Raw genomic sequence first — 24,786 nt, forward strand, 5'->3', positions numbered from 1 at the left:
CTCAAAAAGTCCCGAGGACTGAGCAATCATTCACCCCTTGCAATGGGCAACTGGATAGCACATAGTTTTGTTGATTTCCCTTTCTTTCCTGTTCATTCCTGAGTAAATCACTCACATATCAACCTCACCTGAGGCTCTGCTTTAGGAGAATTCAAACTAAAACATCAGTGACTAGAGACTTCCCTGGCTGTCCGGTGGTTAAGACTCTGCCCTTCCAATGCAGGGGGCACAGTTTGAGCCCTGGTCGGGGAACTAAGAGTCCACATGCTGCACAGTGTGGCCACAAAAAAAAAAAAAAAAAAAAAAAAATCAGTGACTAGTTCTCAGCTACTGATCTTCTCTGAGTAAATGTTTGAGTATCACAAATACACATACATATGTATACACCCATCCAAGAAGAAATAATATACAAACATAATGAAATTTAAATTCAAAATAAAATAAGTATTTCTCCCCCAAAATCCCAAAGTTTTCAGAGAACTAGCTCTTCTAAAGCATATCACCAATTTTCATTGCTAAACATAGTATTTTATTCACAGGATAAAATACGTACATTTGGGTGACTTCAAGGGTTTCCCTAAGAGTTATGGGTGAGAATTTGCTTTATGTTCGCATAACTCAAACGTCCTAGAGATGGTTTTCCCAGTCTGCCCAAATGTAAATTTCAAGCCTTCACTTCCGGTGTGACTGAAAACTGTTCACAGCTTTTTAAATGGCTATTTTCCTTTCCAGCTTCTTGCTTTTAAGGTTTCAGGAGATCTTGGGGTGTCCAATCTCAACCATGTCACCCTTAGGCAGGATATATTTTACATGGTTCAGTTTGAACTCCCAAATTACTTCTGTGTGATTAGGTGCTTTAATATCTACAGGATTCATGGCCAGCTGCAAAGTATACTGGGGAACACAGTTTTTATTCAGGGTGGTTTTGTGTCTAGGGAAAAAATTAGGGGCTCCAATATGATGTAAGAAGAGAAGGATGTCGAACTAGCAGTTTCTGCCACTCCCCTCCACAGCGACCTTCCTGCAACCCCAGACTGAATCTGAAACGCTTAGTACGAAACAGGAATGTCAGCCCTGCCCAGTAACAAACTCTCTGGGAGGGCAGAGTCCCCACTTTTCGTCAGGGCTCAAGGAGAGGTGGGCGGCGAAAAAGTCTCCCACATAATTTCTCATATACATTCACAGGGTACTAGTCCGAGGATCCTTTCTGTATTCTCAGAACCCCTCCCACCTCGGGTTCTGGTTTGAAACAGGCATTTCCGGGATTGGCGCGCGGAAGCGGGGAATACCCCGGAAGTATTTCCCTGTGGTCCTACGTAGGAAAGATGGCGGCGGCGCAAGTAGCGGGTTCTTTGACGAGCGGACCGGCGAAAGAAGCGCAGGGGGAGCCACCCCTCGAGCAGGGCCATGGGTTCCGCTGCTTGTCAGCCAGGCTCTGCGCCCTGCGACCGGATGACAGCAGCTCCAGCCGCACCGAGCTCCACCTGCTCTTCGACCAGCTCATCTCCGAGAACTACAGCGAGGGCAGCGGCGTGGCCCCGGAGGTAGGCCCGCTGGCCCCGGCCCCACCCTTCAGGGACCTTAGCTGGTGGCTCCCGCCCGCCTCTCTAGCCTTTTCGCACCCCCACTTCGCAGTGCTTAGTTGCAGGCTCGTTTGCTCCCTCCGTCCGTGGCACATTTTCCGCCCTCCCTTTCTGGAAGAACTGTGCCGTGCCTGGAAAACTAGCTTCTTTCAAAACCCAGCTTGATGACTTCTGCTCCGATAACATTGCAGGTGTCATCTCTGGTGCCACCTTCCCGTCCCTCCGCTCCCCGCATTCAGAGCACTTTGTGTATAAAATTCCTTACTACCACGTACTGCACTGTACCGTACACGGTTCTAGGGATCTTAGAACGTGGGTATTATTAGGTCTATTTTACTGATAAACATACTGAGGCTCACAAAGAAGGTCCAGTGTCGTATTGCTGGCAAAAGGCAGAGCTAGAATTGGAACTAAAGTGTCTCAAAGTCCCAGCCATTTTCTGTTACTCCGTGCTAGCTCCGCACTCTCTGAAGTACTTTGGCTCTGAGCAATAGTATTCACACACATCAGGCCTTGGATGCTACTGAATTCCCTGAACTCTTGACCCAGTCTTACCACTGTTTTCTGGTGCTCACAGGCACCTCAAACTTGACAGTTCTTAAAAATTAGTTCATTGTCTCCATACACCCACCACATCCTCACTCCGTCCCATCCCCCAACACACACAAACATGGAGTCTGCCCAGTCACACAGAGCAAAGGTGCAGACACTGGTTCTTCACCTTTCCTTCCTCCCAGATCCTATCCAATCTGGATTCTTCAGAATCTATGTCAGAAATGTTTCTCAGTCCACCGCCTCCCCCCCGCCCCGCCCCATTCCCATTGCCAAAGCCTTAGGCCCTCAGGCAAGATGATTCTCCTGGATTGTTCCACTGGTCTCCTCTAACTTATTATTTCCAGCCCTTCTCCAAACCATTCTTTGCTCTCCTGCCAGAGTGACCTTTTCTTTAGCGGAAAAGAATCTCATTAGAAAAGTAAAACTCTGATTTGGGAGGATCTCCAATACATATTGGTAACTGGGCAAAGCAAGTTACGGTATGAGACCAATATAGGGTGGGGAGGGCTTGAACATAAATGTTCATTTATAGATGCAAAGAGTTCAAAACAATGTATGGGAGAGTTTACAACAAAATAGTAGTTTGCGTCACTAGGGAGCAGAGTGGAATTAAGGGAGGAGTCGGGGACTTTTGCTTTATTTATATAATTTGTGACTTTCCAGTCTTATGTCCCATCACTCCTGCTTCTGTGCCCTGTGTGCAGTCATTTTAAAACTTGCTGTTCCTCAGGCACATACTGGTGTTCCACACCTATTCCTGTTCCAAGCCTGCCCACTCCATTCCCTTTGCTTGCTGTGTCTTTCGGTGCCTTGTCTGTCTGGCAGAGTTTTACTCATCCTTCAGATCATTCCAGATTCTGCTTAAAAATCACCTCCACAAGACCTCCCTAATTACTGTATTCCCGCAGAATTTGTACTGAATTCTTTCAGGACCTAATTCACTTTAATTATTTGTGAATAGTATTTCTGTCTCTTTCACTAGATTGTGAGCTCTTTGAGATTCAGGAATATGTCTGTTCATGTTTGGAGCCCAAAGACCTGGCACACTACGTGACACAGAGAAGGTGCTCAGAGCCTTTTAATTCAATAAACATCAATAGGTGAATGAATAGTGTGATTTGCAAATAGGTAAAAAGAATTCCTAATTTTACATGAAATTTGTACAAGTGTCATTTCTGATTTTCCCAGTGACATTGCAAATTTGGTTTGCTTACCCTTTGGTATTTTTAATTTCAGTGTGTGCTTTTATATTCTGGAATCCTTTCTTTGGTTATTTAATTGTACTGTCTCTACATATGTAGAGATTCTGGAGTCTTTAGCCTGAGAAAAATCATATTGATTCTTTTCCTTTTTTAGCACATGCTATTTTTATGCTGTCATCCTACTCTCTGCCTCATATTTCATCTTTCCCCATTTTGAGTGTGAACGTTCACTTTTATTTTCTCATTTGGCTGTGTTGGGGGCGGGTCTTCTCTTGGCTAACAGGTATAGCACCTTTTCATTGTCTGTTTTTTTTTTTTTTTTTTTTTTTTTTTTTGGTAGGACGTCAGTACTCTTCTTGTCCAAGCTTGCCAACTGGTGCCTCTTAATCAGAATCATCTTGTCAGCAAATTGTCTCAGCTTATCCACCATTTACTTAACACACTACAGGTAATCATATAGGTAACTTTAGAATTCAGATCATGAATTTTGAGAATAAGTAAGTACCTTTGAGATACTACCTCTGTGATAGGTATGATAGGCTGGTCTTTTCAGAAGCTGTGCAAATGTGAGAAGCAAATGCCTTACTAAGAATTATATTAAAACAAATGCAACTCTGACCAAAAAAAAGATTCTACAGATTTGTCCATCAGAGGTATTCCTATCAATTTGGTTCGGAAAACCAATATCATTCAAGCCCCCAGGTCTTAGAATTTTTCAGGAAAGATATATTTGACTAAGACATATCTATGAATAAATTGAAATATCCTCTACCCCTTTCCTACCAGTATTTTTTCCCCTCTCCCAAAGCTACCATTTTTGTCATCTACTTTTGGTCTTCATAGAACATAAGAAGTAGCTCAGGGGCAAGGTGGCCTAGATAATAAGATGCCTGTTATTTATGTCAAGGTCTGTACTGAAGCTCCCCTCTCTTCAGAATGTTTTCCAACTTGCTAAATAAATCTGGTATCTTTTTTTAGGAACAGTTCAAAATTTGAGGCTGTTACTATAAGCTACCACATGAGTATGTGAATGTAGTTAGCACAAAACTTATCAATTAGCATTATGTAATCTAAGATGCTTCTGGCTGCAAGAAACAGAAGAGCCAAGCCAGAATAGCTAAATAATTTTTTTAAAATTGTCTTACATCACAGGCCCCAAGGGATGCAGCTTTAGGGGCACTTAATAATTAAGAGGCTTTCTGGCATCTTTCCATTCTGCCGTCCTCAGTGGATGGGTTATCCTCAGCTAGCAACTCTCACACTTAAAATCCAGGCATCCCATGGAAAATAAATAACACCCAGCAGAAGCAAAAGAACTATTTATTTTTTGTCTCTTTTATTTAAGAATGAGGAGGCTTGCCTCACAGACTCTCCAGCAGTCTCTTCCCTGATATCAGGCTGGAGAGACTTAGGTCATACGAGAACCCCTCTACAGCAGTCTGATCAGGGGAATGGCATTACCATGAATGGCTTAAACAAGGGATTTCAACCTTGACTGCCCATTAGAATCACCTGGAGGACCTGTGCTCCCTAGATGGTTACAATATGCAGCTCAGCCCTTATGTCAGGGTTTCTTATCCTTGGCACTGTTGATATTTTGGATTGGATAAATCTGTGCTATGAGGGGGTTGTCCTGTGCATTGGAAGATGTTTAACAGCATCCTGGCCTCTACCCACTAGATGCCAGTAGCATCTCTCCAATTTGAACAATCAAAAATGTCTACAGACATTACCGAGTGTTCCCTGGGGGACAAAATTGCCACTGGTGGAAAACCACTGTCTTAGCAGAATTGGGGTTTACCTTCAGGTCTCGTGTGGGGAAGGTAGACACCCAAATAAGATCAGTATCCTGCCAGCAAGAAAAGAACGGCTCAATATGCTGGAGGTAACCAGGGTAACAGTGGGTAACCAGGTAACAGTGTATGCTGCATGTGACTTGCTAAATGAAATAAGGCTCTTTTCAAGTTTAGAATTTTTCAAACTGATATGGTGGCTTCTGAATGTTTGCTGTTCTCAGCGGTAACATCTTTTTAACACTGGCAGTTGGAAAAGTTCCTAATCACCCATGGCACCCACAGCCCTTAACCAGGTTTCTAACGTTTGGTGGCAGTTTATTTCAGTTGTCCATGAATTGGTACTTGGATTAGCCTACTTTATCGCAATAAAATTATAAACTCCTTAAGGACAGGAATATGCCAGCTCTTTCTGTTATATTCCCCACATCATGGCAGAGACATAGTAGCTATTCAGCAGACATATTTAGTCACAGAGTATTTGTTGAGCATTTACTAGGCAACATAGTTGAATTAAAAGTTTTCAGCGGATTGAGTCTTACATATCTGTGTATTTACAGCTGCCGGTGTCTGGTTAGTTCAAGGAAAAGTTACAAGGACTTTGCCAGGTTATACTTTGAGTGGAGGGAGTAAAGGGGAAGAAGTGAGCAAGGCCTTGGGGCAGGGAGGGGGTCCTCTCGATAAGACTTTCAAGGTCTTTAAAGCTGATCTTTTTGACACGAAAAAGATGGATACATGTGCGCTCTCTGTTTCTTAAACAGCTTGATTCAAGTGAGCATTCATGTCTGAAAAGGATTAAATATCTTTCTAGAAGTTAGATCATAATTTTTTCCCCTCTTGATAGGTGATTGTTGATGAACAGAACCTGGATTTCCTGTTGGCATATACTATTTCTGCTATTCAGCAGTGCAGTTCCTGGACACACATGCAGATTCTCCAAGCCTTGGCAGCCCTGGTTTACTGCAACGGCTCCAAGTGTCAAAAGGTAGTTTAAACTGCATTCTGTCTTTCCTTTGAAAGGTTGGGAGCACAGGCTCTAAACCAGCAAGCCTGTGTTCAGGTTTCTGTCCTGCCATTAATTAGATGTGTAACGTTGAGTAACCTTCCTCAGTCACTCTGAGCCTCATTTTCTCACGTGTAAAATAGTTCCTCTGAGGGTGAAGTCTCACTTGTAAAGTGCTTGGCACTTGGTAAATATTAATCATTATTATGATTATCATTACCCTTCAGCTATGCAGCCAAGACGAAAGAGCTTCAGCAACAGCCTAGGCTGGGAGTGCTGATCCTTACTGATGCTTTTTGGGCATATTTTTGCATGCCTGTCTGAAGGATTTACCTAGCAGCTAGTGTTTTGGTACCTAAATTCCCTTTAGTTAAAAAAAAGAAGAAAGAAATCTATTTAAAAAGTAATGTTTTCCTAGAAGCTTTTCTTCGGCCAACATTGGCTGTGATGTTGTTTCAGTACCTCCCAGACTTGCTTGGCAAGAGCGGACTCTTGATGAAGCTGAGTGACTTGGCTCAGTCGGACCCTGAAGTTAGGAGAGCTGCAGTGCATTGTATGGCAAACTTATGTCTCAGGTATGTGGAGTCAGTCAGATTTCCCAGGTGTAATAAGATAGGGCCTCTCATGGGCCCTTTGTAGGTGGTTCAATCTGTCTGAAGCCAGAGCCAACTTAGAAAAATAACCTACTTTGCATTTCCCATGCTCTTTGCTAGTGACATCATCTTATGTTGTTTATTTTTAATTTTAATGTTGCTTATGAAGAAAGCTTATGAAGAAGTGAAGGACTAGGACCTTAGACTAGGACTTTATTTCTAAAATATGGTAAAAGTGATATATGTGCAATATGTTGAGGTTTTGTTTTCTGTTGGTATAAATTCTAACCATATTAAGTCTTCGAGAAGGATATATTCATATTAATTTAAGCTTTGGTGAGATATATCTGTCAAGGCCAATTTCCTTTAAGAAAACAGAACCAATCCCAACTGCCCAATTCTAAATTCATGCAATAGAAAATGAGTGGCACAAGCTTGAACTGATGCGTAATATCTTATCTCTACATTGCAGTGTTGTCCAGTGGCTAGGAAGGCAGCTTCAGCTGTGTGATTCTAGCTTGACTACCTGTCTGCATTATTTCCCTCTCAGAACTGAAAAGCATAATGAAAAAGATTTTGCTTTCTGTGTACTTGTTTCACTATAGACTTCTGTAACTTTTCCCTGTGGAAACCGTTCTTCTTCCTATTCGTTCCAGCCTTGTGCTGGTCCACAGCAGTAGTTAATTAACCGGAGTGCACAATCTTCTATGATACAGTTTCATTCAAGGGTATATTCTAACTCCATTAGTCAGTATTGCTGTTACTTTTAATTCTTATTCTTTGCAAGCCCCATTTCAAAGGCGACTGAGTTGGAGTTGCTTTTTCTGTGTGTGTTTTAGTGTGCCAGGACAGCCGTACTTGGAGGAGCCCTACCAAAATATCTGCTTCCAAGCTTTCTTGACCACTTTACAGTCTCCAAAATCATCTGATATGGATGATATCACGTTTTGCATGGTAGGTGAGACTACTACTAATCCTGTGACTGTTACAGATGTGTTTACAAGCAGCAGTAGAACAAAAGCTGCTATTAAAGAGTTTAATTTTGTTGCTGTATTAGTTTTGTCTAGAGATATAGGCATAAGGGGATGTTTATAACCTAAAAAGGCTGAACCCATATCTTTCAGGTTTAAATTACAAGAAATTATTTTTGTTTGTTGTGTTTTGCCTTGTTTTTTTGTTTGTTTTGCAATTCTAGGTTCTTAAACTATTTTTACCCTCCTGACTATAAAAGTGGAAATAAAAAATTTCTGACTAGTGACTGTCTTTTAGATGGAATGGAAAAGAGTGGATTTCAACAATATCTGCAGTATTTTATTTCTTTTTTTAAAAACCTGATGCAAATATGACAGTTTATTAACATGATTTAAATTCAAAGTGACACATTTCAAAAATTACAAATCAAAGATGGCAAAAGTTTCTTATAGTCCCCAGCTTAGACAGAGCCACTGGGAACAATTTGTTCTACATGCCCCCAGATTTTTTTTGTATATAAATGAGCATATTTATAATTTTTAAGTGGGATCATATTTAATATGCTGTTTTGCAGCTCTCTCTCCTTTTTAAACTTAATATATCTTGGACATCTTTTCAATCAATACCTGTTGATGTACTTCATGCTTTCTAACTGCTGTAGCTGGGAGACCTTGGCAATTTACTTAACTTCTTGAGCCTACATGTTCCTCATCTCTGAAATGGGAGAAATGTTATAACCACCTTGTAGAGGTCTTATGAGGTGTATATGAACTGTTCATAAAAGCACTTAAATATGCTTGGAAAAGTGCTTGCTATTATTGTTAAGTTTCATATGTAGCAGAGGGTTAGCTTCTTCAATATCATAATTGATGGAAAATTAAAGTTTTTTTCAGTGATTGCACTATTTCAAACAAGGCTGCAGTTCACATCCTTTCCATGTAGGGAGTATTTTTTAAGGACAGAATCCTAGAAATGACATTACTGGCCAAAAAATTAATCTTGATCAGAATTGCCCTCTAGAAACCTGTCCCCACATACATTTCTTTGCTTTTAAGAGCTGCTGTGAAAAGAGCTGCTTTGGTTACTGCATGATAGGGATTTCCTGTTTCCAGTCTCTGCTGCCACATTTTTATTCCTATCGTACTCTTCTCACTAAACATCTCTTCTTTTTTTTTTCTTGCTCACGATTAGTACGTGCGGGTTTATAAACATGTATGAAAAGACCACTCATTCAAGAGAAGCACTCCATTCTTCTAGAAAATAATTAGTAGTAGCTCATCAGCTTTCTTCTCTGGATCCTCATCTCTGCTCTTTTTTTTCCCCTCCCCTGTCTAAAGTTTTTTTCATCATCTAAAGACTTCTTTCTCCATCCTACGTGGTGCTAGAAAGTTGGTCCCTGGACAACCAAATTTCATTTACCTTTTAACTTGGTCTCCTTTTTCCCTCTAGTTGTTACAAAATGCATTAAAAGGTATACAGTCTCTTCTAAATGGTGGGAAGATGAAACTGACACAGACTGATGAACTTGGAGCTCTTCTGGCTGTGCTAAAGGTAAGGCATTGCCCGTTTAAACCCCAGGTCTTCATGTGGTTAGTGTCTTTCCTGTTTACACCCCAGACATAAGGACCAGTTTACATAAAGGCTAGCTTTAGGGTATTATATTTTAAGAGAGAAGAATAAAATGTTCATATTTAAACATATTTAAAATTAAGAACTGGGACTTCCCTGGTGGCACAGTGGTTAAGAATCCGCCTGCCAACACAGGGGACACGGGTTCAAGCCCTGGTCCAGGAAGATTCCAGATGCCGTGGAGCAACTAAGCCCGTGTACCATGACTACTGAGCCTGCGCTCTGGAGCCTGCAAGCCACAACTACTGAAGCCCGCGCGCCTGGAGCCTGTGCTCCGCAACAAGAGAAGCCACCGCAGTAAGAAGCCCGTGCACTGCAACAAAGAGTAGCCCCCGCTTGCCACAACTAGAGAAAAGCCCGTGTGCAGCAACGAAGACCCAGTGCAGCCAAAAATAAATAAATTAATTAAAAATAAATAAAATTAAGAACTGAAAAGACTAAATCTTGCTTTAGTAAATTTATGAAAATTCTAAAATTTTATTGGGAATAGATTATGAGGTATGATCTGTAGATTATTTAATTTTAGATTATGTTGAATCTGTTTGGACTTGAAAGAGGAACCAGTGCTTCTCCTTGGCTTTAGCTCCCATGTAGTAGGCAGACCAATGAAGATGTGTATCATTGGGCTGCCATCCTTTGGCTTCTGAGCCTGCCAGTCAGTGGGAGAGTCAGATCAACCTCTCTGGGGATCCAGCTGTCTTCAGGTCAGCCAAGAAATAGTAAGAAACTTTGTGGTGGCCTTAGATCAAAGCCATGTACGATAACTTAGCTTTATCATGACTAAAACTTTAATTCTTTTCCTGTACCATCTCCCCTACTCCCTAGTAGATAATAGAGAGCTAGATTTGGACATGGATATGCTAAATAAAATGATAGATTGGTTAAAAAAATTATCGATAAAATATTGGACAAAACTGATTGGGTAAATTTTTTAAATTAGTAAATAAAAGTGGTAAGTAAATAAACTAGAATCTAAAGTTTAACCTGATCTGGCCAAACCAGATCCCTCTGGTCTAGATGAAATTAAACTCTCCTTTAAGCTCTAAACCTTCAGGGTATCTATTTTCTTTCTCATTTCAGTTTCCTTAATAAAGCTTTTAAACATTAATCTATTCATCTGTGATTCAGAACATGGTGAATAATTCTGTTTTATGATTTGTTGTATGTGTGTTTGTGTGTTCCTTAACCATCATTATTAGAAAACCATGTTCCATGGACTCCCTGGACTAAACATAGAGATGCCCACGGTGTTGTACCCCACTCCACTTCCTCAGTATGATGGACGACCACCCATCAAACCGCAGCAGACAGAATCCAGCACTTCTCGACCAGCTGTGGTACATTTGCATATATTTAGATTTAAGTTGTGAATTGTTTTTAATTGCTTGCTATGTGTGTTTTCTATGATTTGCATCACTGCTGTGCCAAAGGCTCACCTTGAATTTGATTTCAAGTTAGGGTTTTTAGCATAGTAAATTTAAATTATCAGACTGCTAAAACTACCAGTTAGAACATCTTGTACTTCTAAGCAGTCTAGGCAATGTAACAGCTATAAAAATGGGCATTCACTTTATACCCATAGCCAAGCATCCGCATCCCTCAAATGCTTAACACCACAGGTCAACAGACTTTTTCTCCAACAGGCTAGCTGGTAAATATTATAGGTCTCTGTTGCCACTGCCAAATTTCCCAGTCTTTCCAGATAGCTGCCATCTCCCTCCTGTTTCTGTTGGAGAACCTAAAGCATACAGATATACGGCTGAGGTATTACACCTAGAAATGTAATACCTGATTAAAATGCTTATAATTAGAAATTCTTTCACTCATTCACTTAATCAACATTTACTGAGCAACTGTTATATCCCAGACATTGTGCTAAGCATTAGGAACATAGATTGTGGTTTTAGGAATTTGGGGGAGAAAGCAAAGGTGGATAAATAAACAACTACATTGCAGTATTATGATTTCTTTCAACAGAATATTCACGGGGTATTCTAGGAGCACATTCAGGGCAACCAATAGAGGAGTAAGGGGGTGCTTTTTAAAAGATATAGTGGCTAACCTGAGCCTCAAGAATGAGTATAGAGAAGGAAGGAAGGAGAATGTTTTATTCAGAGGGAACAACAGGTACACAGTGTTAGGGAATGCGAGTTGAACAAGGGGCTAGAGTGTCAGGTGTGTGGAGGGGAAGGTGGGACAAGTATGTAGCAGAGGCCAAATCATAAGGGTCATATACAGTGTGCTGAGGAGTTTGGGTTTTTATCTTATAGGTGGTGGAAATGAAGCATCTGATACAGGGGAGTGACATGATCAGATTGGCATTTCAGAGAAATCACTGTGATAGCAAGTAAAAGGGTGTGAGTCTGGAGCCACGTTAATAACTCAAGGTAGAAGTCATGAGGACCTTCTCTCCTAAAGGCTAGGGACCTTGAGAATGCAGAGGAGAGCACAGATTCCAAAGATCTTTGGATGTCCGAAAGAAGGAAGTAGCAGAAGAGAAAGAACCTGGCTTTTACTTTAAGTTTTTTGTTTTTCATTTTTTTGGCTGCGCTGCACGGCATGCAGGATCTTAGTTCCCCGATCAGGGATCGAACCCGTGCCCCCTGTATTGGAAGTGTGGTGTCTGAACCACCAGGGAAGTCCCAGGCTTTTACTTTATATCTACAAAGCCCCAGTGCTCTAAAACCTGGATTGTATGTAGAGGAGTAACATCCCTCCTATGCATCTAGAGTGGTGCTAACTGCGTATCCTGTTTGGGAGAACTGAGAAAATAGTCACTCAGGTCATTTTCTGTAGACCTTGATCTCTTGCAGAACCTTTGTTGAGAAGGCTGAATGCTTTCACAACCGTTCAAGGAAGGTGGCATTAGTCTGTACTTAAACAGATGAGGAAAGGCAAGCTCAGCGAGGCTAAATGATTTGCCCAGGATCACAGATACAGAATTTAAACCCAGGTCACAAGGTTTGCTCTGTCCCATGTATTTCCTACCTTGTTTCTTTTGGTCCAGTAAGTTGTACATAAACACTTAGCATAGTGCCTGACGTATGGAGTATTAAGTGCCGCTTTTTTCTCTTCTCCTCTTCTTTATCCGTACTACGTGTTGGAGACATATTTAGTAATTATCAAATGAGAAGTTACCAATAGCTATCATATATATGTTTTCATTTGCTCCTAAAATCAGAATAAAAGGAAAAAATCAAAAGTAAAAGCGAAGAAAATCCAGCAAGGAGAGGAGGAGGAGGAAGAATCCAGTGGTGAAAGAGAAGTAGCCCCAGTCACTGGCTCAGGCAGACTGAACCCGCATAAAGGGGACACTCAGTGCCCCTCCTCCCTGGGTGTTTCGAGTTTGCCATTAGCTGGAAGTGGAGCTGCAGGAAAAGACCAAGTCTCCTCATCCTTCAGTTCTTCCAGTTGGAAGAGAGTCAGCAGTAGTGAGTCAGACTATTCTGATGCTGAAGGAGGCATGCAGAGTAAAGTGAGGTAGTAGTATTTTGTTATATTTTTATGCCTTATATTCTAAGTTGTGTGTATAAGTTTCTAACCTTGCTTAAAAGTCTGACTGCCGCATGTGATTTAACTTGGAAGAGTCTCATTTACGTGGGACTTTGTATTACTATGCATTTTGCATTGTTCTCTTATCTGTCTTTGTACATGTGGTTCCTCTGCCTGGGTTATTCTTTCTTTCATGTTTTTTGCCTTTTGCCTTGTTAACCACTACCCATCTTCAGTATGAGCTCAGCAATCATATACTCTGAGAAGCCTTTTCTGACCCCTTATTCCGGCTTAGGTACCCCTCCTATGTGACTGTTTGACTTATCTCTGATTACTGTGTTGTAGTCTCTTTAACTGTATGTCTCTGCCTTTAATAAGCTTGTCAAGGGCAGGGGCTTAGTTTATGTCTGCCAGCCTCAGCACAGTGCCTGGCACATACGTAAGGATTCTCAGTACATATCTGTTGGATGAATGGATACTCTGCAGTATCTCATATTTAATACTGATTTCCTAATATCAAAATGTTGCCATCTTATTCTCTATCTAGTTGTGTTTTTTTAATTGTTGACTTTATTAACTTGTTAGATAAACAAATTGCTTTAACATGTTTTGATCACATTTTGAAATAATTTTTAAAATGTTGGCATCTTTCAGATTTATTTAGAATGTTGAATTTCCCACTGTATCATTTGAGTTGGCTGGAATAAATAGCATTTCATGCTTATGTTTTTAAAAACAATTAAAAGGCTTTTTTCTTCCTTCTTTTGGTTATTAAAGGTCTTACCAAGCCAAAGTTCGCCAAGGAGCATTAGCCTGTTTTCTTTCTACTATAAAATCAATAGAAAAAAAAGTTCTTTATGGCTACTGGTCAGCCTTTGTTCCTGATACACCTGAGCTTGGAAGCCCACAGTCTGTGTCCTTGATGACTCTTACATTAAAAGATCCTTCTCCAAAGGTAAGAGCATTTAAATTCTAAGGGTTATAACTAGGAAGAAAATCTTTACAAGTCTTTGTTGTTTTCTCTGCCCCATCTGATCTTACTGCCCCATCTGATCTTATGTGAACAAGGCTCTTATTAATACCGACCCAAGTCCTGACTTGAGAACCACTAAATGGGCAGGAGGATAGGAAATGGGCTTATGTGAATATCAGGTAGAGGGAGATCACACTGAGCTCACCTCCTGCCCCAGGGCTTGCTTGAAGCATGAGCACACTGAGTTATTGTTTCAGTGTCCTCTGAGCTGCGCTGAAGCAGCTGTGCTTCTCTCTCTTTTATGAAAATGTTGATTGCCATGGTGTTTATAATAGAAAGAAGTTAAAAATGGCTTTAATACTCACTGGAATATCATGGTATATAATGGTTATGAAAGATGTATAAGGCTTAGGGAAATGCTGATGATGCTTTATGAAAGTATAGGATATAGAATTATATGATCCCAACAGTGTTTTTTTTTCCTTCAACTTTTCCATATTTTTCAAATCACATGTAATAAATAGTAATACATATTTTTATGAGAAAAACTTATTTTTAGAAAAGAAGGAAAAGTAACTTGGCAGTCATGGATAGCTACAGCAAGGTAACTGTGGCTGATCAAATATTTACCTCTTCTTGGATATGTTAGCTATTTTCCAGAAGTTAGCTTTTTACCCAAATAAGGAAACCAGTGTGGTGTTTAGATTCCTCTTACAACAATGAACATTAAAAAGTCATGCTACAGGGCTTCCCTGGTGGCGCAGTGGTTGAGAGTCCGCCTGCTGATGCAGGGGACACGGGTTCATGCCCTGGTCTGGGAAGATCCCACATGCTGCGGAGCGGCTGGGTCCGTGAGCCATGGCTGCTGAGCCTGTGCGTCCGGAGACTGTGCTCCGCAATGGGAGAGGCCACAACAGTGAGAGGCCCGCGTAACGCAAAAAAACAAAAAAAAAAACCAAAACAAACAAACAAGTCATGCTACATGGCATCTGGTATCCTCAGGTAATTAACCTACCCTCTCAAAATGAAAGTTTTAGTTAGGCCAATAGTATTGTTTTCTGTTTTTAAGATTTTTCCCTTAAAAATGAGGAGGACTAGCAATCCATCATACATTGAAACTCCCTTTGATCATCTCCTTGAGTAGCTAATTACTATATAAGAAAACTTCTAAATGACCCTTCAACACTCTTACAGGGTGAAGAAAAATAAACTAGCCTCAATTATGCACACACAAAAATGCCTTGTACGGTATTTCAAATACCCAATATACTAAATAGTTAAACCAGTAGAAATTTTTCAGATTGACTGAATCATCGGCAAATGAGAACCTGAAAAATGGTGGTGGCAAATAAATAAATAATGAGGCCATTCTAGTAATTGGAAGGAAAACTGCTATGAAGGTTGAAAAAATATATATATATATGTATTTATGTTTTTGAAGACCCTCCAGCTGAGGGGAGCTGCCGTAAGTAGCCAAGGAGATGGAGATGAAAGTAGATTGAAATAATATTCATGATGTTTATATCTTTGTATTTTTCGAACATTTACATTTGAATTGCCATGAGAAATTTTACTTACTGCAAAGTGGTCCTCCTTGATTTGTGTACTTCTTACATATGTTCTTGCTGTTTAATTTCAATAATGCAAGAGACGTGATGAGTGAAAAAAAATATAGAACTCCCTTCTGGAGAAGTCCTAGGTCTAGCACGAAAGCCACACAAAGGTCCTGGAGAAAGGGAAGACCAGTCATCATTCTTACACAGTTTTTTAAAAAGATCAAAGTAATGATTAAAATTCATGAGTTCAGTGTAATGGCAAGTGAAATGAATATACTCAGATTTTTTAGCAGATACTAGGTTTAGAAGGGTGTAAATAAGGGTCATGATAATTGTCCACAACAGGTCTTGGAGTGCACCACTGCAAACTGTCCGTAGTGTAATTAATTGTGAACCAAGACCCATGTTAGAAAAAAGTGTTTTGGTAGATGATGTCAGTGAGAGAGTCTTTTTAGAAAGGCTTCTAGAAAGTTACGTGCAAAAATTAAAAGTACTAGTTCATGGACTTCCCTGACAGTCCAGTGGTTAAGACCCTGTGCTTCAGCTGCAGGGGGCGTGGGTTCAATCCCTGGTTGGGGAACTAAGATCCCACATGCCGCAAGAAATGGCCAAAAAAAAAGTACTAGTTCATGTCATTGGAATAGAACAGCATTCTGGATTGATCAGAGCTAGGTTAAAAGGCGCAGCCATGTGTAAAAGCTGAGTGGTCATCTCAGGTGCTTATTGAGTATAGAGTTGGATAGTATAGACTGAAGTTTGTATTAGCCAGGATGAAACATGACAAGACAAAAATAATGTCTCTTCTCCTTGAAGTACACAGTGATGATGGTTTTGAGTTCATGGCAGCTCTGATATGACCTATGGTAGATTCAATTGGAAGCACAGTTGTCACTGATACACTGAGAAATTTTCCAGAGAGAAATGGACAGAAGGAAACATGATTGGATACTCCATTCAGAACACCAACAATGACAGGGATTACTTTCAGGAAACTGGAATGTAAGATGCTAGAATGGTTCATTGAGAAGGAGAAAACTTAGAAATTTCCTCTAGGATTTGGCAGTGTGATGGTACTTGGGAAATTGTCACATGTTTACATGCTGGAAATGTGCTTCAGAAAGCACATCCTATGTTTTCAGGCAAGATAGAGCAATCAGTATAATAATACGACTAATTAAAATAATACTAATGCTACTAGTAACAATATGACTAATCTAAGAATTTCTTCTATATGATTTCCTCAGGTGTTACAAAAGTAGATTATGTATATATATCAACAAGACGTGACCTAAGGGACAAACTGTAGGGCATACCTTCTTCTTGGTACCTTTAGAATTATCCTGATTTTCAAATTCCATGATGATTATTTATTTCTCTTTTAAAGAGCTATGAAATGTGGAAACAAATCAAAATCTAGATAATAGATATCATAACTAGGAAAGAGAATAAAGAGTTGAAACTTTTAACTGTCACGGAATGGTAGGTAATCAGGTTTCCTCTTTTATGGTCAATTAAGAACAGGTGACCTTTGCTTGGAGGTCTCTAAGTCTAGAGACCTTGACACAGTATGCACATGCCTCCACCTAAAAGGCATCCAACTTTGGGGGTGTGCTCAAATGAAATTAACCCTGAACATATGTGAAGGATAATCAGGACTTGGACAAAGCCAAAGACAAGCACAGCCAGGTGCCCAGCATTGAAACCTCAGTGGTAGCCATTCCCAGCAGTGACGACTTCATCACTCTCCCAGAAATATGCTGAGACTGAACATACATAAAAAAGGAAAAAATAAGGATTGACTGAGCTACCTCAGCAAAAATTTCTACTATATCCTTAAATAGCAAAAAAGGAAAAGTGCTTTCTTGTTTCATTACCTTTGAACAAGCCTTCGTGCCCAAGGAGGTAAAACTACCTTCTAGTGAAACTGAGTGCACTGATGTTTATAAGATTAAAAAGGCTTTCATCTACCAATGTAAATATTCAGACAATAAAAACTTAACAAAATGAGCTGTCTGGAGAGCTGCACCTCTTATGGTTTGCTTGTACATCAGTACTGTCTGCTGGAAGTGCTGATTAGAATGGTAAACAGTATTAAATATTGATATAAAAATAAATGAAGCAGAACTTGAACCTGATTCAGTGTCATGAATAGCATTTTTATAACAACAGAGGTATATTAAACAGTGTTTAAAGGAAATAAATCAGCACTATGAGAAGTAAAATTCGATATAGTATCATATTTCCATATAGATTTTATACCTCGATGGTAGAAAATGACTAATTTCAGTGACAGTCTTTTGTTTTCATCTGTGATAGTCATGAATGCTTTTTCCCACTTTAGGTACCAAAGTTAATTGCGCTGAAAAATTTTTACTTTTGAATATTAGTTCATTTCTTTCTACAACTTGGCTTTTAATTTTATTTGGTTTGTGAGCTGTTGAAATTGTAATTTTTAATTATGTTCTAAAGAAATGGAGGTTTAGCATAACATCCGCCTTTTTTGGTTAAGACCAGCCAGCAGTCTAATCAGAGGTTGACAGACTATGGCTTGTGGGCCCAGTCTGGCCAACTACCAGTTTTTGTATGACCTATGATCTAAGAATGGTTTTTATGCTTTCAAAACATTTTTTTAATCAAAAGAATAATATTTTGTGACATGTAAAATTTATATGAAATTCAGATTTCACTGTCCATAAGTAAAATTTTATTTGAACACAGTCACATTTATTTCTTTGTACAGTGTCTGTGCTCCCATAGCAGAGTTGAGTGGTCGCAACAAAGACTCTGTGGGCTGCGAAGTCTAGACCATAAAATTTGTGCTACTGGCGCTTTATGGAAAAGGGTTGCTAGCACCTCATCTGAGTTCTTGGACCAGCTGACTTGTGCACGAGCTCTCTCTCTGTCTCTTTGTCTCTCTGACACACACTTTCCTAATACATTGTCAACTTCCTGCCTTCCTTAAGTGATTATGCTTAATTCCAAAGACTCATACTACTATACTACAAATTTATTCTCAAAGCAATAAATCTTTAGTTTTTTGTTTATAATTCCATTCTACGAAAAGCATGCAGAAATGATTTATTTCTTGGTAATTTGGAGATAACAGTTGAAGATTTTCTGGAAAACCTTTTCACACCAAACTCAGATATGCTTCATATTGAGTAAATACTTAGATTAGATCCTAGAATTATAATGTTGATTCCTTGCTTTTTAAATATCTGACTGAAAGGTTTAATTGACATTTTGGGGTGAGCTGGCCAAAGAGGGTATAGTATTATTTCATATTAGTAGTCCTGCATTTATCACCTACATTCCATTTTGGTTAAATTGGCTTTCTTTTCCTTTCTTTTTTCTTTTCTGAGTTTTAATACTGCAAAATCATCAGAATATTAATTACAAGTAATCTTTTAACCTTATAAAGAAAATATTAATGCAGTGGCACTATTCCTGATAGATACAGCAGTCCATTGATAAAGGTGCACATGTTTTCCTTTCTATCCATAAAGTTATATTTAATAGTATTCCTTTGAGTATCAAAGATTTTATTGCAGATTTTATTTTCTGTACCTAAGAATGTGTCTGAAAGTTGGGTCACTAATGGTGCCTGCCAAGCTGAGTATGCACAAAGTTTCTAGTATCCTATGTAATTAATATTGAGCACTCATGGATGCTTTAGGTTGGAACGTAAAGCAGAAGGTCCTCGGGAGCTTTGATATGAAACAGACCCTAGATGCGTGTAGTTTTTCCTGCCCACAGGCGGTTTGCTTTTCTCTTTTCATTTGGCTTTATGCTTTAATAAACTAGGCTTCTCATCTTTAAGTTATTTTCATGCTTGTGACATCAGGTTTTTATACTGTGGTGCAGCTTAGGCTTATTCCTTACAGTAGGAAACCCTAACAGCCATGTGATTTGAGGCTCTGTTGGTTTTTTGAAGTGTGGGGGTGGGGCGGCACGCAGGTGGCTTAGTTCACGGCTGCTCTTAGGGCCTGGTGGATAATCACATTGCCCTCTAATTAAAGGAATCCTAAATACTTTGAAAATGAAAAACATATATATAGGAAGAAGGGGATTCGACTCCTGATTTCTAACTGATGTGCATCATCCTGAAATTTCAGACGCGTGCCTGTGCTCTGCAAGTTTTATCTGCCATCTTGGAAGGCTCAAAGCAGTTTCTTTCTGTTGCTGAAGATACCAGTGACCACAGAAGGGCTTTCACTCCCTTTTCTGTAATGATCGCTTCTAGCATTAAAGAGTTGCACAGATGTCTTTTGTTAGCTTTGGTGGCTGAATCATCCTCACAGACCCTTACTCAGATAATTAAGGTAAATGTGCCAAGTTATCGGTGAGTTAACAGAGGCAGTTTCTTTCTTTTTGCATAATGTTTATATTGCCCAAAAGTGAATTGACAAGAATATAACTAAGTAGTAATTTTATTAAAGATACCCTGTTTGGAAGTCTGTTTCTACTTGTCTGATCATACCTACAATCTCTGTATGTACACCTAAATGTTTTACTAAAAATACTGCTTTATCTTTAGTATTAAGTTGGACCAATGAGAATACAAGTGCTATTCCCCCTGAAAAAAAAAAAACAAAAGGACTGATTTTTAAATAAGTATAAAGACTTTTTAAATTAAAGGCTCTAAAATTTTGTTTCTATGCTGTGACTATATCAGGCCCACTGATGAGCTCTTCTTTGTGTTTTGCAGTGCCTTGCAAACTTAGTATCAAATTCACCTTATAACCGTCTGAAACTCAGCCTGCTGACCAAAGTCTGGAACCAGATAAAGCCTTATATCCGCCACAAAGGTTGGTGGTAGTTCGAAACTGATTGCTTCTTTATATCAACCAGATCTAGATTATTAGTTTTTAAAAAATAGAGCATTTTTATAGCTCTAAGATATCTCTGCTTATTCTCCTCAAATTTGGGGGGGGAATCAACTATTGCTGGAACCCCACTTTTGACCTCTAAAGCCCCAGTGGACACCACTGGAAAGAAGTGACCTGGAGAATTAACTGTAAAGTCTAATGCCTCTTCAATGCATCAGTGCAGTGACCAGAGTATCCCTTTAGAATTGAGATTGAGCAAAATCCCAGGGGGGTCCCACTCTAGTATGTAATAGTTCATATCCTTTAGATATAAGTAGAGGATGGATGGACAGTCAGATAGACAGACATTATCCTCATTTTGGAAGGAAGAAGTGGAATATAAAACCTAACTTCTTTAACATTAACTTCTCTGGAGTTCAGATAAAATTTCAGAACCTCAAATCTTCACTAACTACAGTCTTATTTCTTATTTCCTGACTTACTTCCACATATAATATATATGTGTTGCCTTTAGAAGACTTGTTTTTCTTTTGGTTGCAAGCTTCAGGATCAGACCACATTCTGCTGAGTTCTTAGTCAGAATTGTAGAACTTGAAGAAGGCACGGATGTTTTTGTGCCATCGTGGGAGATGTTCTGGACCCAGTGTCAGTCTGCAGCTCACTCCCATTTTTGCCACTGCATAGTCATGACCTTCTCTGAACCCTAATTTCCTCCTAACAGGAAGGTCTATGCCTACCTCATAAGATTTTTATGAGGCTTAAATGAGATAATGATATGTAAATATGTAAACAAAGTCCAGTTCATCCCTTTCACCAATGTGGAAAAGGGGACCCAGGAAGGTAAATCTTGCCTTAAGATTGCTTATCACTTCAGTTGCAGAAGTAAGATTAAGACAGCCCAAGTCTTCTGGCTCAGTCCCCTGCTCATTCCACTGCACTAGCTTTTCTTCATCTGCAAACTGAGGGGAGTGAACCATGTCTCAAAGGTCCCTTTCAAGTATCTGACTTTGTCCTCCAGCAACCTTTTATTATTAAACTGTTCAAACCCACAGAAAATTTGTACTGTTGTACAGTGAGCACCTGTTACCTCTACCTAGACTTAACAGTTGTTAACACTGTCATATTTGTTTTCTCTCTCTCTCTACATATATGTATCAGTGTGTATATGTGTACGTGTGTGTGTTTATATGCATATTTTGGTCTATGTGTACGTATTTATATAGACTTTCTTCCCTTGAATCATTTGAAGGTAAATTATAGACATATTTCACCCTAAATACCACAGTATGTATCTCCCCAAAATAAAGACAATCTCCAAAAAACACAATACCATTCTCACACCTAAGAAAATTACATTGATTCCATAGTATTATCTAATGTCTCGTCCACATTTAGATTTCCTCATGTGTCCCCAAAAGTCTTTTATAGCTTTTTAAAAAAAACCTGGGTTCATTCAAGGTTCATGCGTGATATTTAGTTTTTATGTCACTTTAGCCTTTTAAACTTTTTTTTTAAATTGAAGTATAGTTAGCATTATGTTCAGGTGAACATAATGATTCAACATTTAAATACATCACAAGTGATCACCACGATAAGTTCTAGTAGCTAGCCATCTCTCACAATACAAAATTACTACAGTATTATTGACTATATTCCTCATGTTGTATATTATATCCCTGTGACTTAATTATTTTATGACTGGAAGTTTGTAACCTCTTAATCCCTTTCACCTATTTCATGTATGCCCTAACCTCCTCTGGCAACCACCAATTTGCTCTCTGTATCTGTAAGTCTGTTTCTGTTTTGTTTGTTCATTTGTTTTGTTTTTTAGATTCCATGTATAAGTGAGATTATGCAGTATTTGTCTCTGTCTGACTTATTTAACTTAGCATAATACCCTCTAGTTCCATCCATGTTGTTGGAAATGGCAAGATTTCATTTTTTTTTTTAATAAATTTATTTATTTTTGGCTGCATTGGGTCTTCATTGCTGCATGCGGGCTTTCTCTAGTTGCGGCGCCCTGGCTTCTCATTGCAGTGGCTTCTCTTGTTGTGGAGCACAGGCTCTAGGCCCATGGCTTCAGTAATTGTGGCACATGGGCTCAGTAGTTGTGGCTCGTGGGCTCTAGAACACAGGTTCAGTAGTTGTGGTGCACAGGCTTAGTTGCTCTGCGACATGTGGGATCTTCCCGGACCAGGGCTTGAACCCATGACCCCTACATCGGCAGGCGGATTCTTAACCACGGCGCCACCAGGGAAGTCCTTTTTTTATGGCTGAGTAATATTCCATTGTATACATATGCCACATCTTTTTTATCCACTTAGGTTGGGCATTTAGGTTGTTTCCATATCTTGGCTATTGTAAATAATGCTGCAGTGAACATTGGGGTGCATATATCAAATCAGTGTTTTTGTTTTCTTTGAGTGAATACCCAGAAGTGGAATTGCTAGATCATATGGTAGTTCTGTTTTTAATTTTTGAGGCACCTCCATACTGTTTTCCATGGTGGCTGCACCAATTTACATTCCTGCCAACAGTACATGAGGGTTCCCTTTTCTTCACATCCTTGCCAACACTTGTTTCTTGTCTTTTTGATTATAGCCATTATGACAGATGTGAGGTGATATCTCATTGTGCTTTTGATTTCCCTGATGATTAGTGGTGATTAGTAATGTTGAGCATCTTCTCATGTTTTTCTTGGCCATTTGTATGTCTTGTTTGGAGAAAGGGCTGTTCAGGCTCTCTGACCATTTTTTAATGGGATTGGTTTTTTTTGTTACAGAGTTGTATGATTTCCTTTTTAAGAAATATATATATATGTGTGTACATATATATATACACACACACACACACACACACACACACGTGGATATATCATTGGCAAATATCTTTTCCCATTAAGTAGATTGCCTTTTCATTTTATTAAAGATTTCTTCCACTGCGTAAAAGCTTATTAGTTTGATGTAATCCCACTTACTTATTTTTGCTTTTGTTTCCCTTGCCTGAGGAGACAAATCCAAAAAAATACTTCTAAGACTGGCATCAAAGAGTGTACTACCTGTGTTTTCTTCTAGGTGTTTTATGGTTTCAGGTCTTATGTTTAAGTCTTAAACCCATTTTTTATTTGTTTTTGTATATGATACAAGAAAATGGTCCAGTTTCACTCCTTTGCATGTAGCTATCCAGGTTTCCCAACACCATTTATTGAAGGCGCTGTCTTTTCTCCATTACATGTTTTTGCTGCCATTGTCATAGATAAATTGACCATATAAGTGTGGGTTTATCTCTGAGCTCTCTATTCTATTTTGATTACTGCAGTGTTGTAGTATAGTTTGAAATCAGGGCATGTGAAATCTCCAGCTTTGTTCTTTTTTCTCAAGATTGCTTTGGCTATTTGGAGTCTTTGGTAGTTCCCTACAAGTTTTAGGATTATTGGTTCTAGTTCTATGAAAAATGCCGTGGGTATTTTGATGGTGAGTGCATTGAACGTGTAGATTGCTTTGGGTAGTAAGGACATTTTAACAGTATTGATTCTTCCAGTCCATAAGCATGGTATATGTATCTTTCCATTAATTTGTGTTGTCTTCAACTTCTTTCATCAGTGTCTTATAGTTTTCAGAATACAGGTCTTTCACCTTCTTGGCTAAATTTATTCTTAGGTATTTTATTTTTTTGATGCAATTGTAAATGGCATTGTTTTCTTAATTTCTTTCTCTGATGGATTGTTATTAGTGAATAGAAATGCAACAGATTTCTGTATATTAATTTTATGCAACTTTACTGAATTCATTTATTAGTTCTAATAGTTTTTTTGGTGGAGTCTTTGGGGTTTTCTATATATAGTATCATGTCATCAGTGACAGTTTTACTTCTTCCTTTCCAATTTGGATGCCTTTTATTTCTTTTTCTAGTCTGATTGCTGTGTCTAGGACTTCCAATACTACATTGAATAGAAGTGTCAAGAGTGGGCATCCTTGTCTTGTTCCTGACCTTAGAGGAAATGCTTTCAGCTTTTCACTGTTGAGTATGTTAGCTGTGGGTTTGTCATATGTGGCCTTTATTATGTTGAGGTATGTTCCCTCTGTATCCACTTTGTTGAGGGGTTTTAGCATAAAGGGATGTTGTATTTTGTCAGAAGCTTTTTCTGCATCTATTGAGATGATATATGATTTTTACTGTTCATATTGTTAATGCAGTGTATCAGGTTGATTGATCTGCAGATATTGAATCATCCTTGTATCCCTGAGGTAAATCCCATTTGATCATGATGTATGATCCTATTAATGTATTGCTGACTTTGGTTTGCTAATATTTTGTTGAGGATTTTTGCATCTGTGTTCATCAGGGATATTGGCCTGTAATTTTCTTCCTTTGTAGTGTCTTTGTCTGGTTTTACTGTCAGGGTAATGCTGGCCTCGTAGAATGAATTTGGAAATTGAATTCTCTTCAGTTTTTTGGAATAGTGTGAGAACAGTTGGTATGAAGTCTTCTTTAAATGTTTGGTAGAATTCATCTGTGAAGCCATCTGGTCCTGGACTTTTGTTTTGGGGGAGTTTTTTTGATTACTGATGTAATTTCATTACTTGGTCTGTTTCAGTAATTGGTC

The 24,786-nt window shown here is 39.0% G+C and overlaps 1 protein-coding gene across 2 annotated transcripts in view; it reads left to right on the forward strand.

Annotated features, from left to right (window-relative positions):
• The first annotated feature begins 1,300 nt into the window (after window positions 1-1,300).
• The window catches only part of HEATR6 (HEAT repeat containing 6), a 50,967-nt gene continuing 27,481 nt past the window's right edge, over window positions 1,301-24,786 (forward strand). For both annotated transcript variants that reach the window (XM_033431544.2, XM_004271705.3), the window contains exons 1-11: window positions 1,301-1,544; window positions 3,681-3,788; window positions 5,978-6,118; window positions 6,596-6,711; window positions 7,569-7,683; window positions 9,151-9,252; window positions 10,530-10,667; window positions 12,512-12,810; window positions 13,600-13,777; window positions 19,467-19,673; window positions 20,060-20,159. In XM_033431544.2, coding sequence (XP_033287435.1) covers window positions 1,326-1,544; window positions 3,681-3,788; window positions 5,978-6,118; window positions 6,596-6,711; window positions 7,569-7,683; window positions 9,151-9,252; window positions 10,530-10,667; window positions 12,512-12,810; window positions 13,600-13,777; window positions 19,467-19,673; window positions 20,060-20,159 — 1,723 coding nt within the window. In that variant the 5' untranslated portion in view covers window positions 1,301-1,325. The remainder of the gene's footprint in view (window positions 1,545-3,680; window positions 3,789-5,977; window positions 6,119-6,595; window positions 6,712-7,568; window positions 7,684-9,150; window positions 9,253-10,529; window positions 10,668-12,511; window positions 12,811-13,599; window positions 13,778-19,466; window positions 19,674-20,059; window positions 20,160-24,786) is intronic.

This window comes from Orcinus orca, chromosome 19 (assembly GCF_937001465.1).
Source record: "Orcinus orca chromosome 19, mOrcOrc1.1, whole genome shotgun sequence".
Lineage (NCBI taxonomy): Eukaryota > Metazoa > Chordata > Mammalia > Artiodactyla > Delphinidae > Orcinus > Orcinus orca.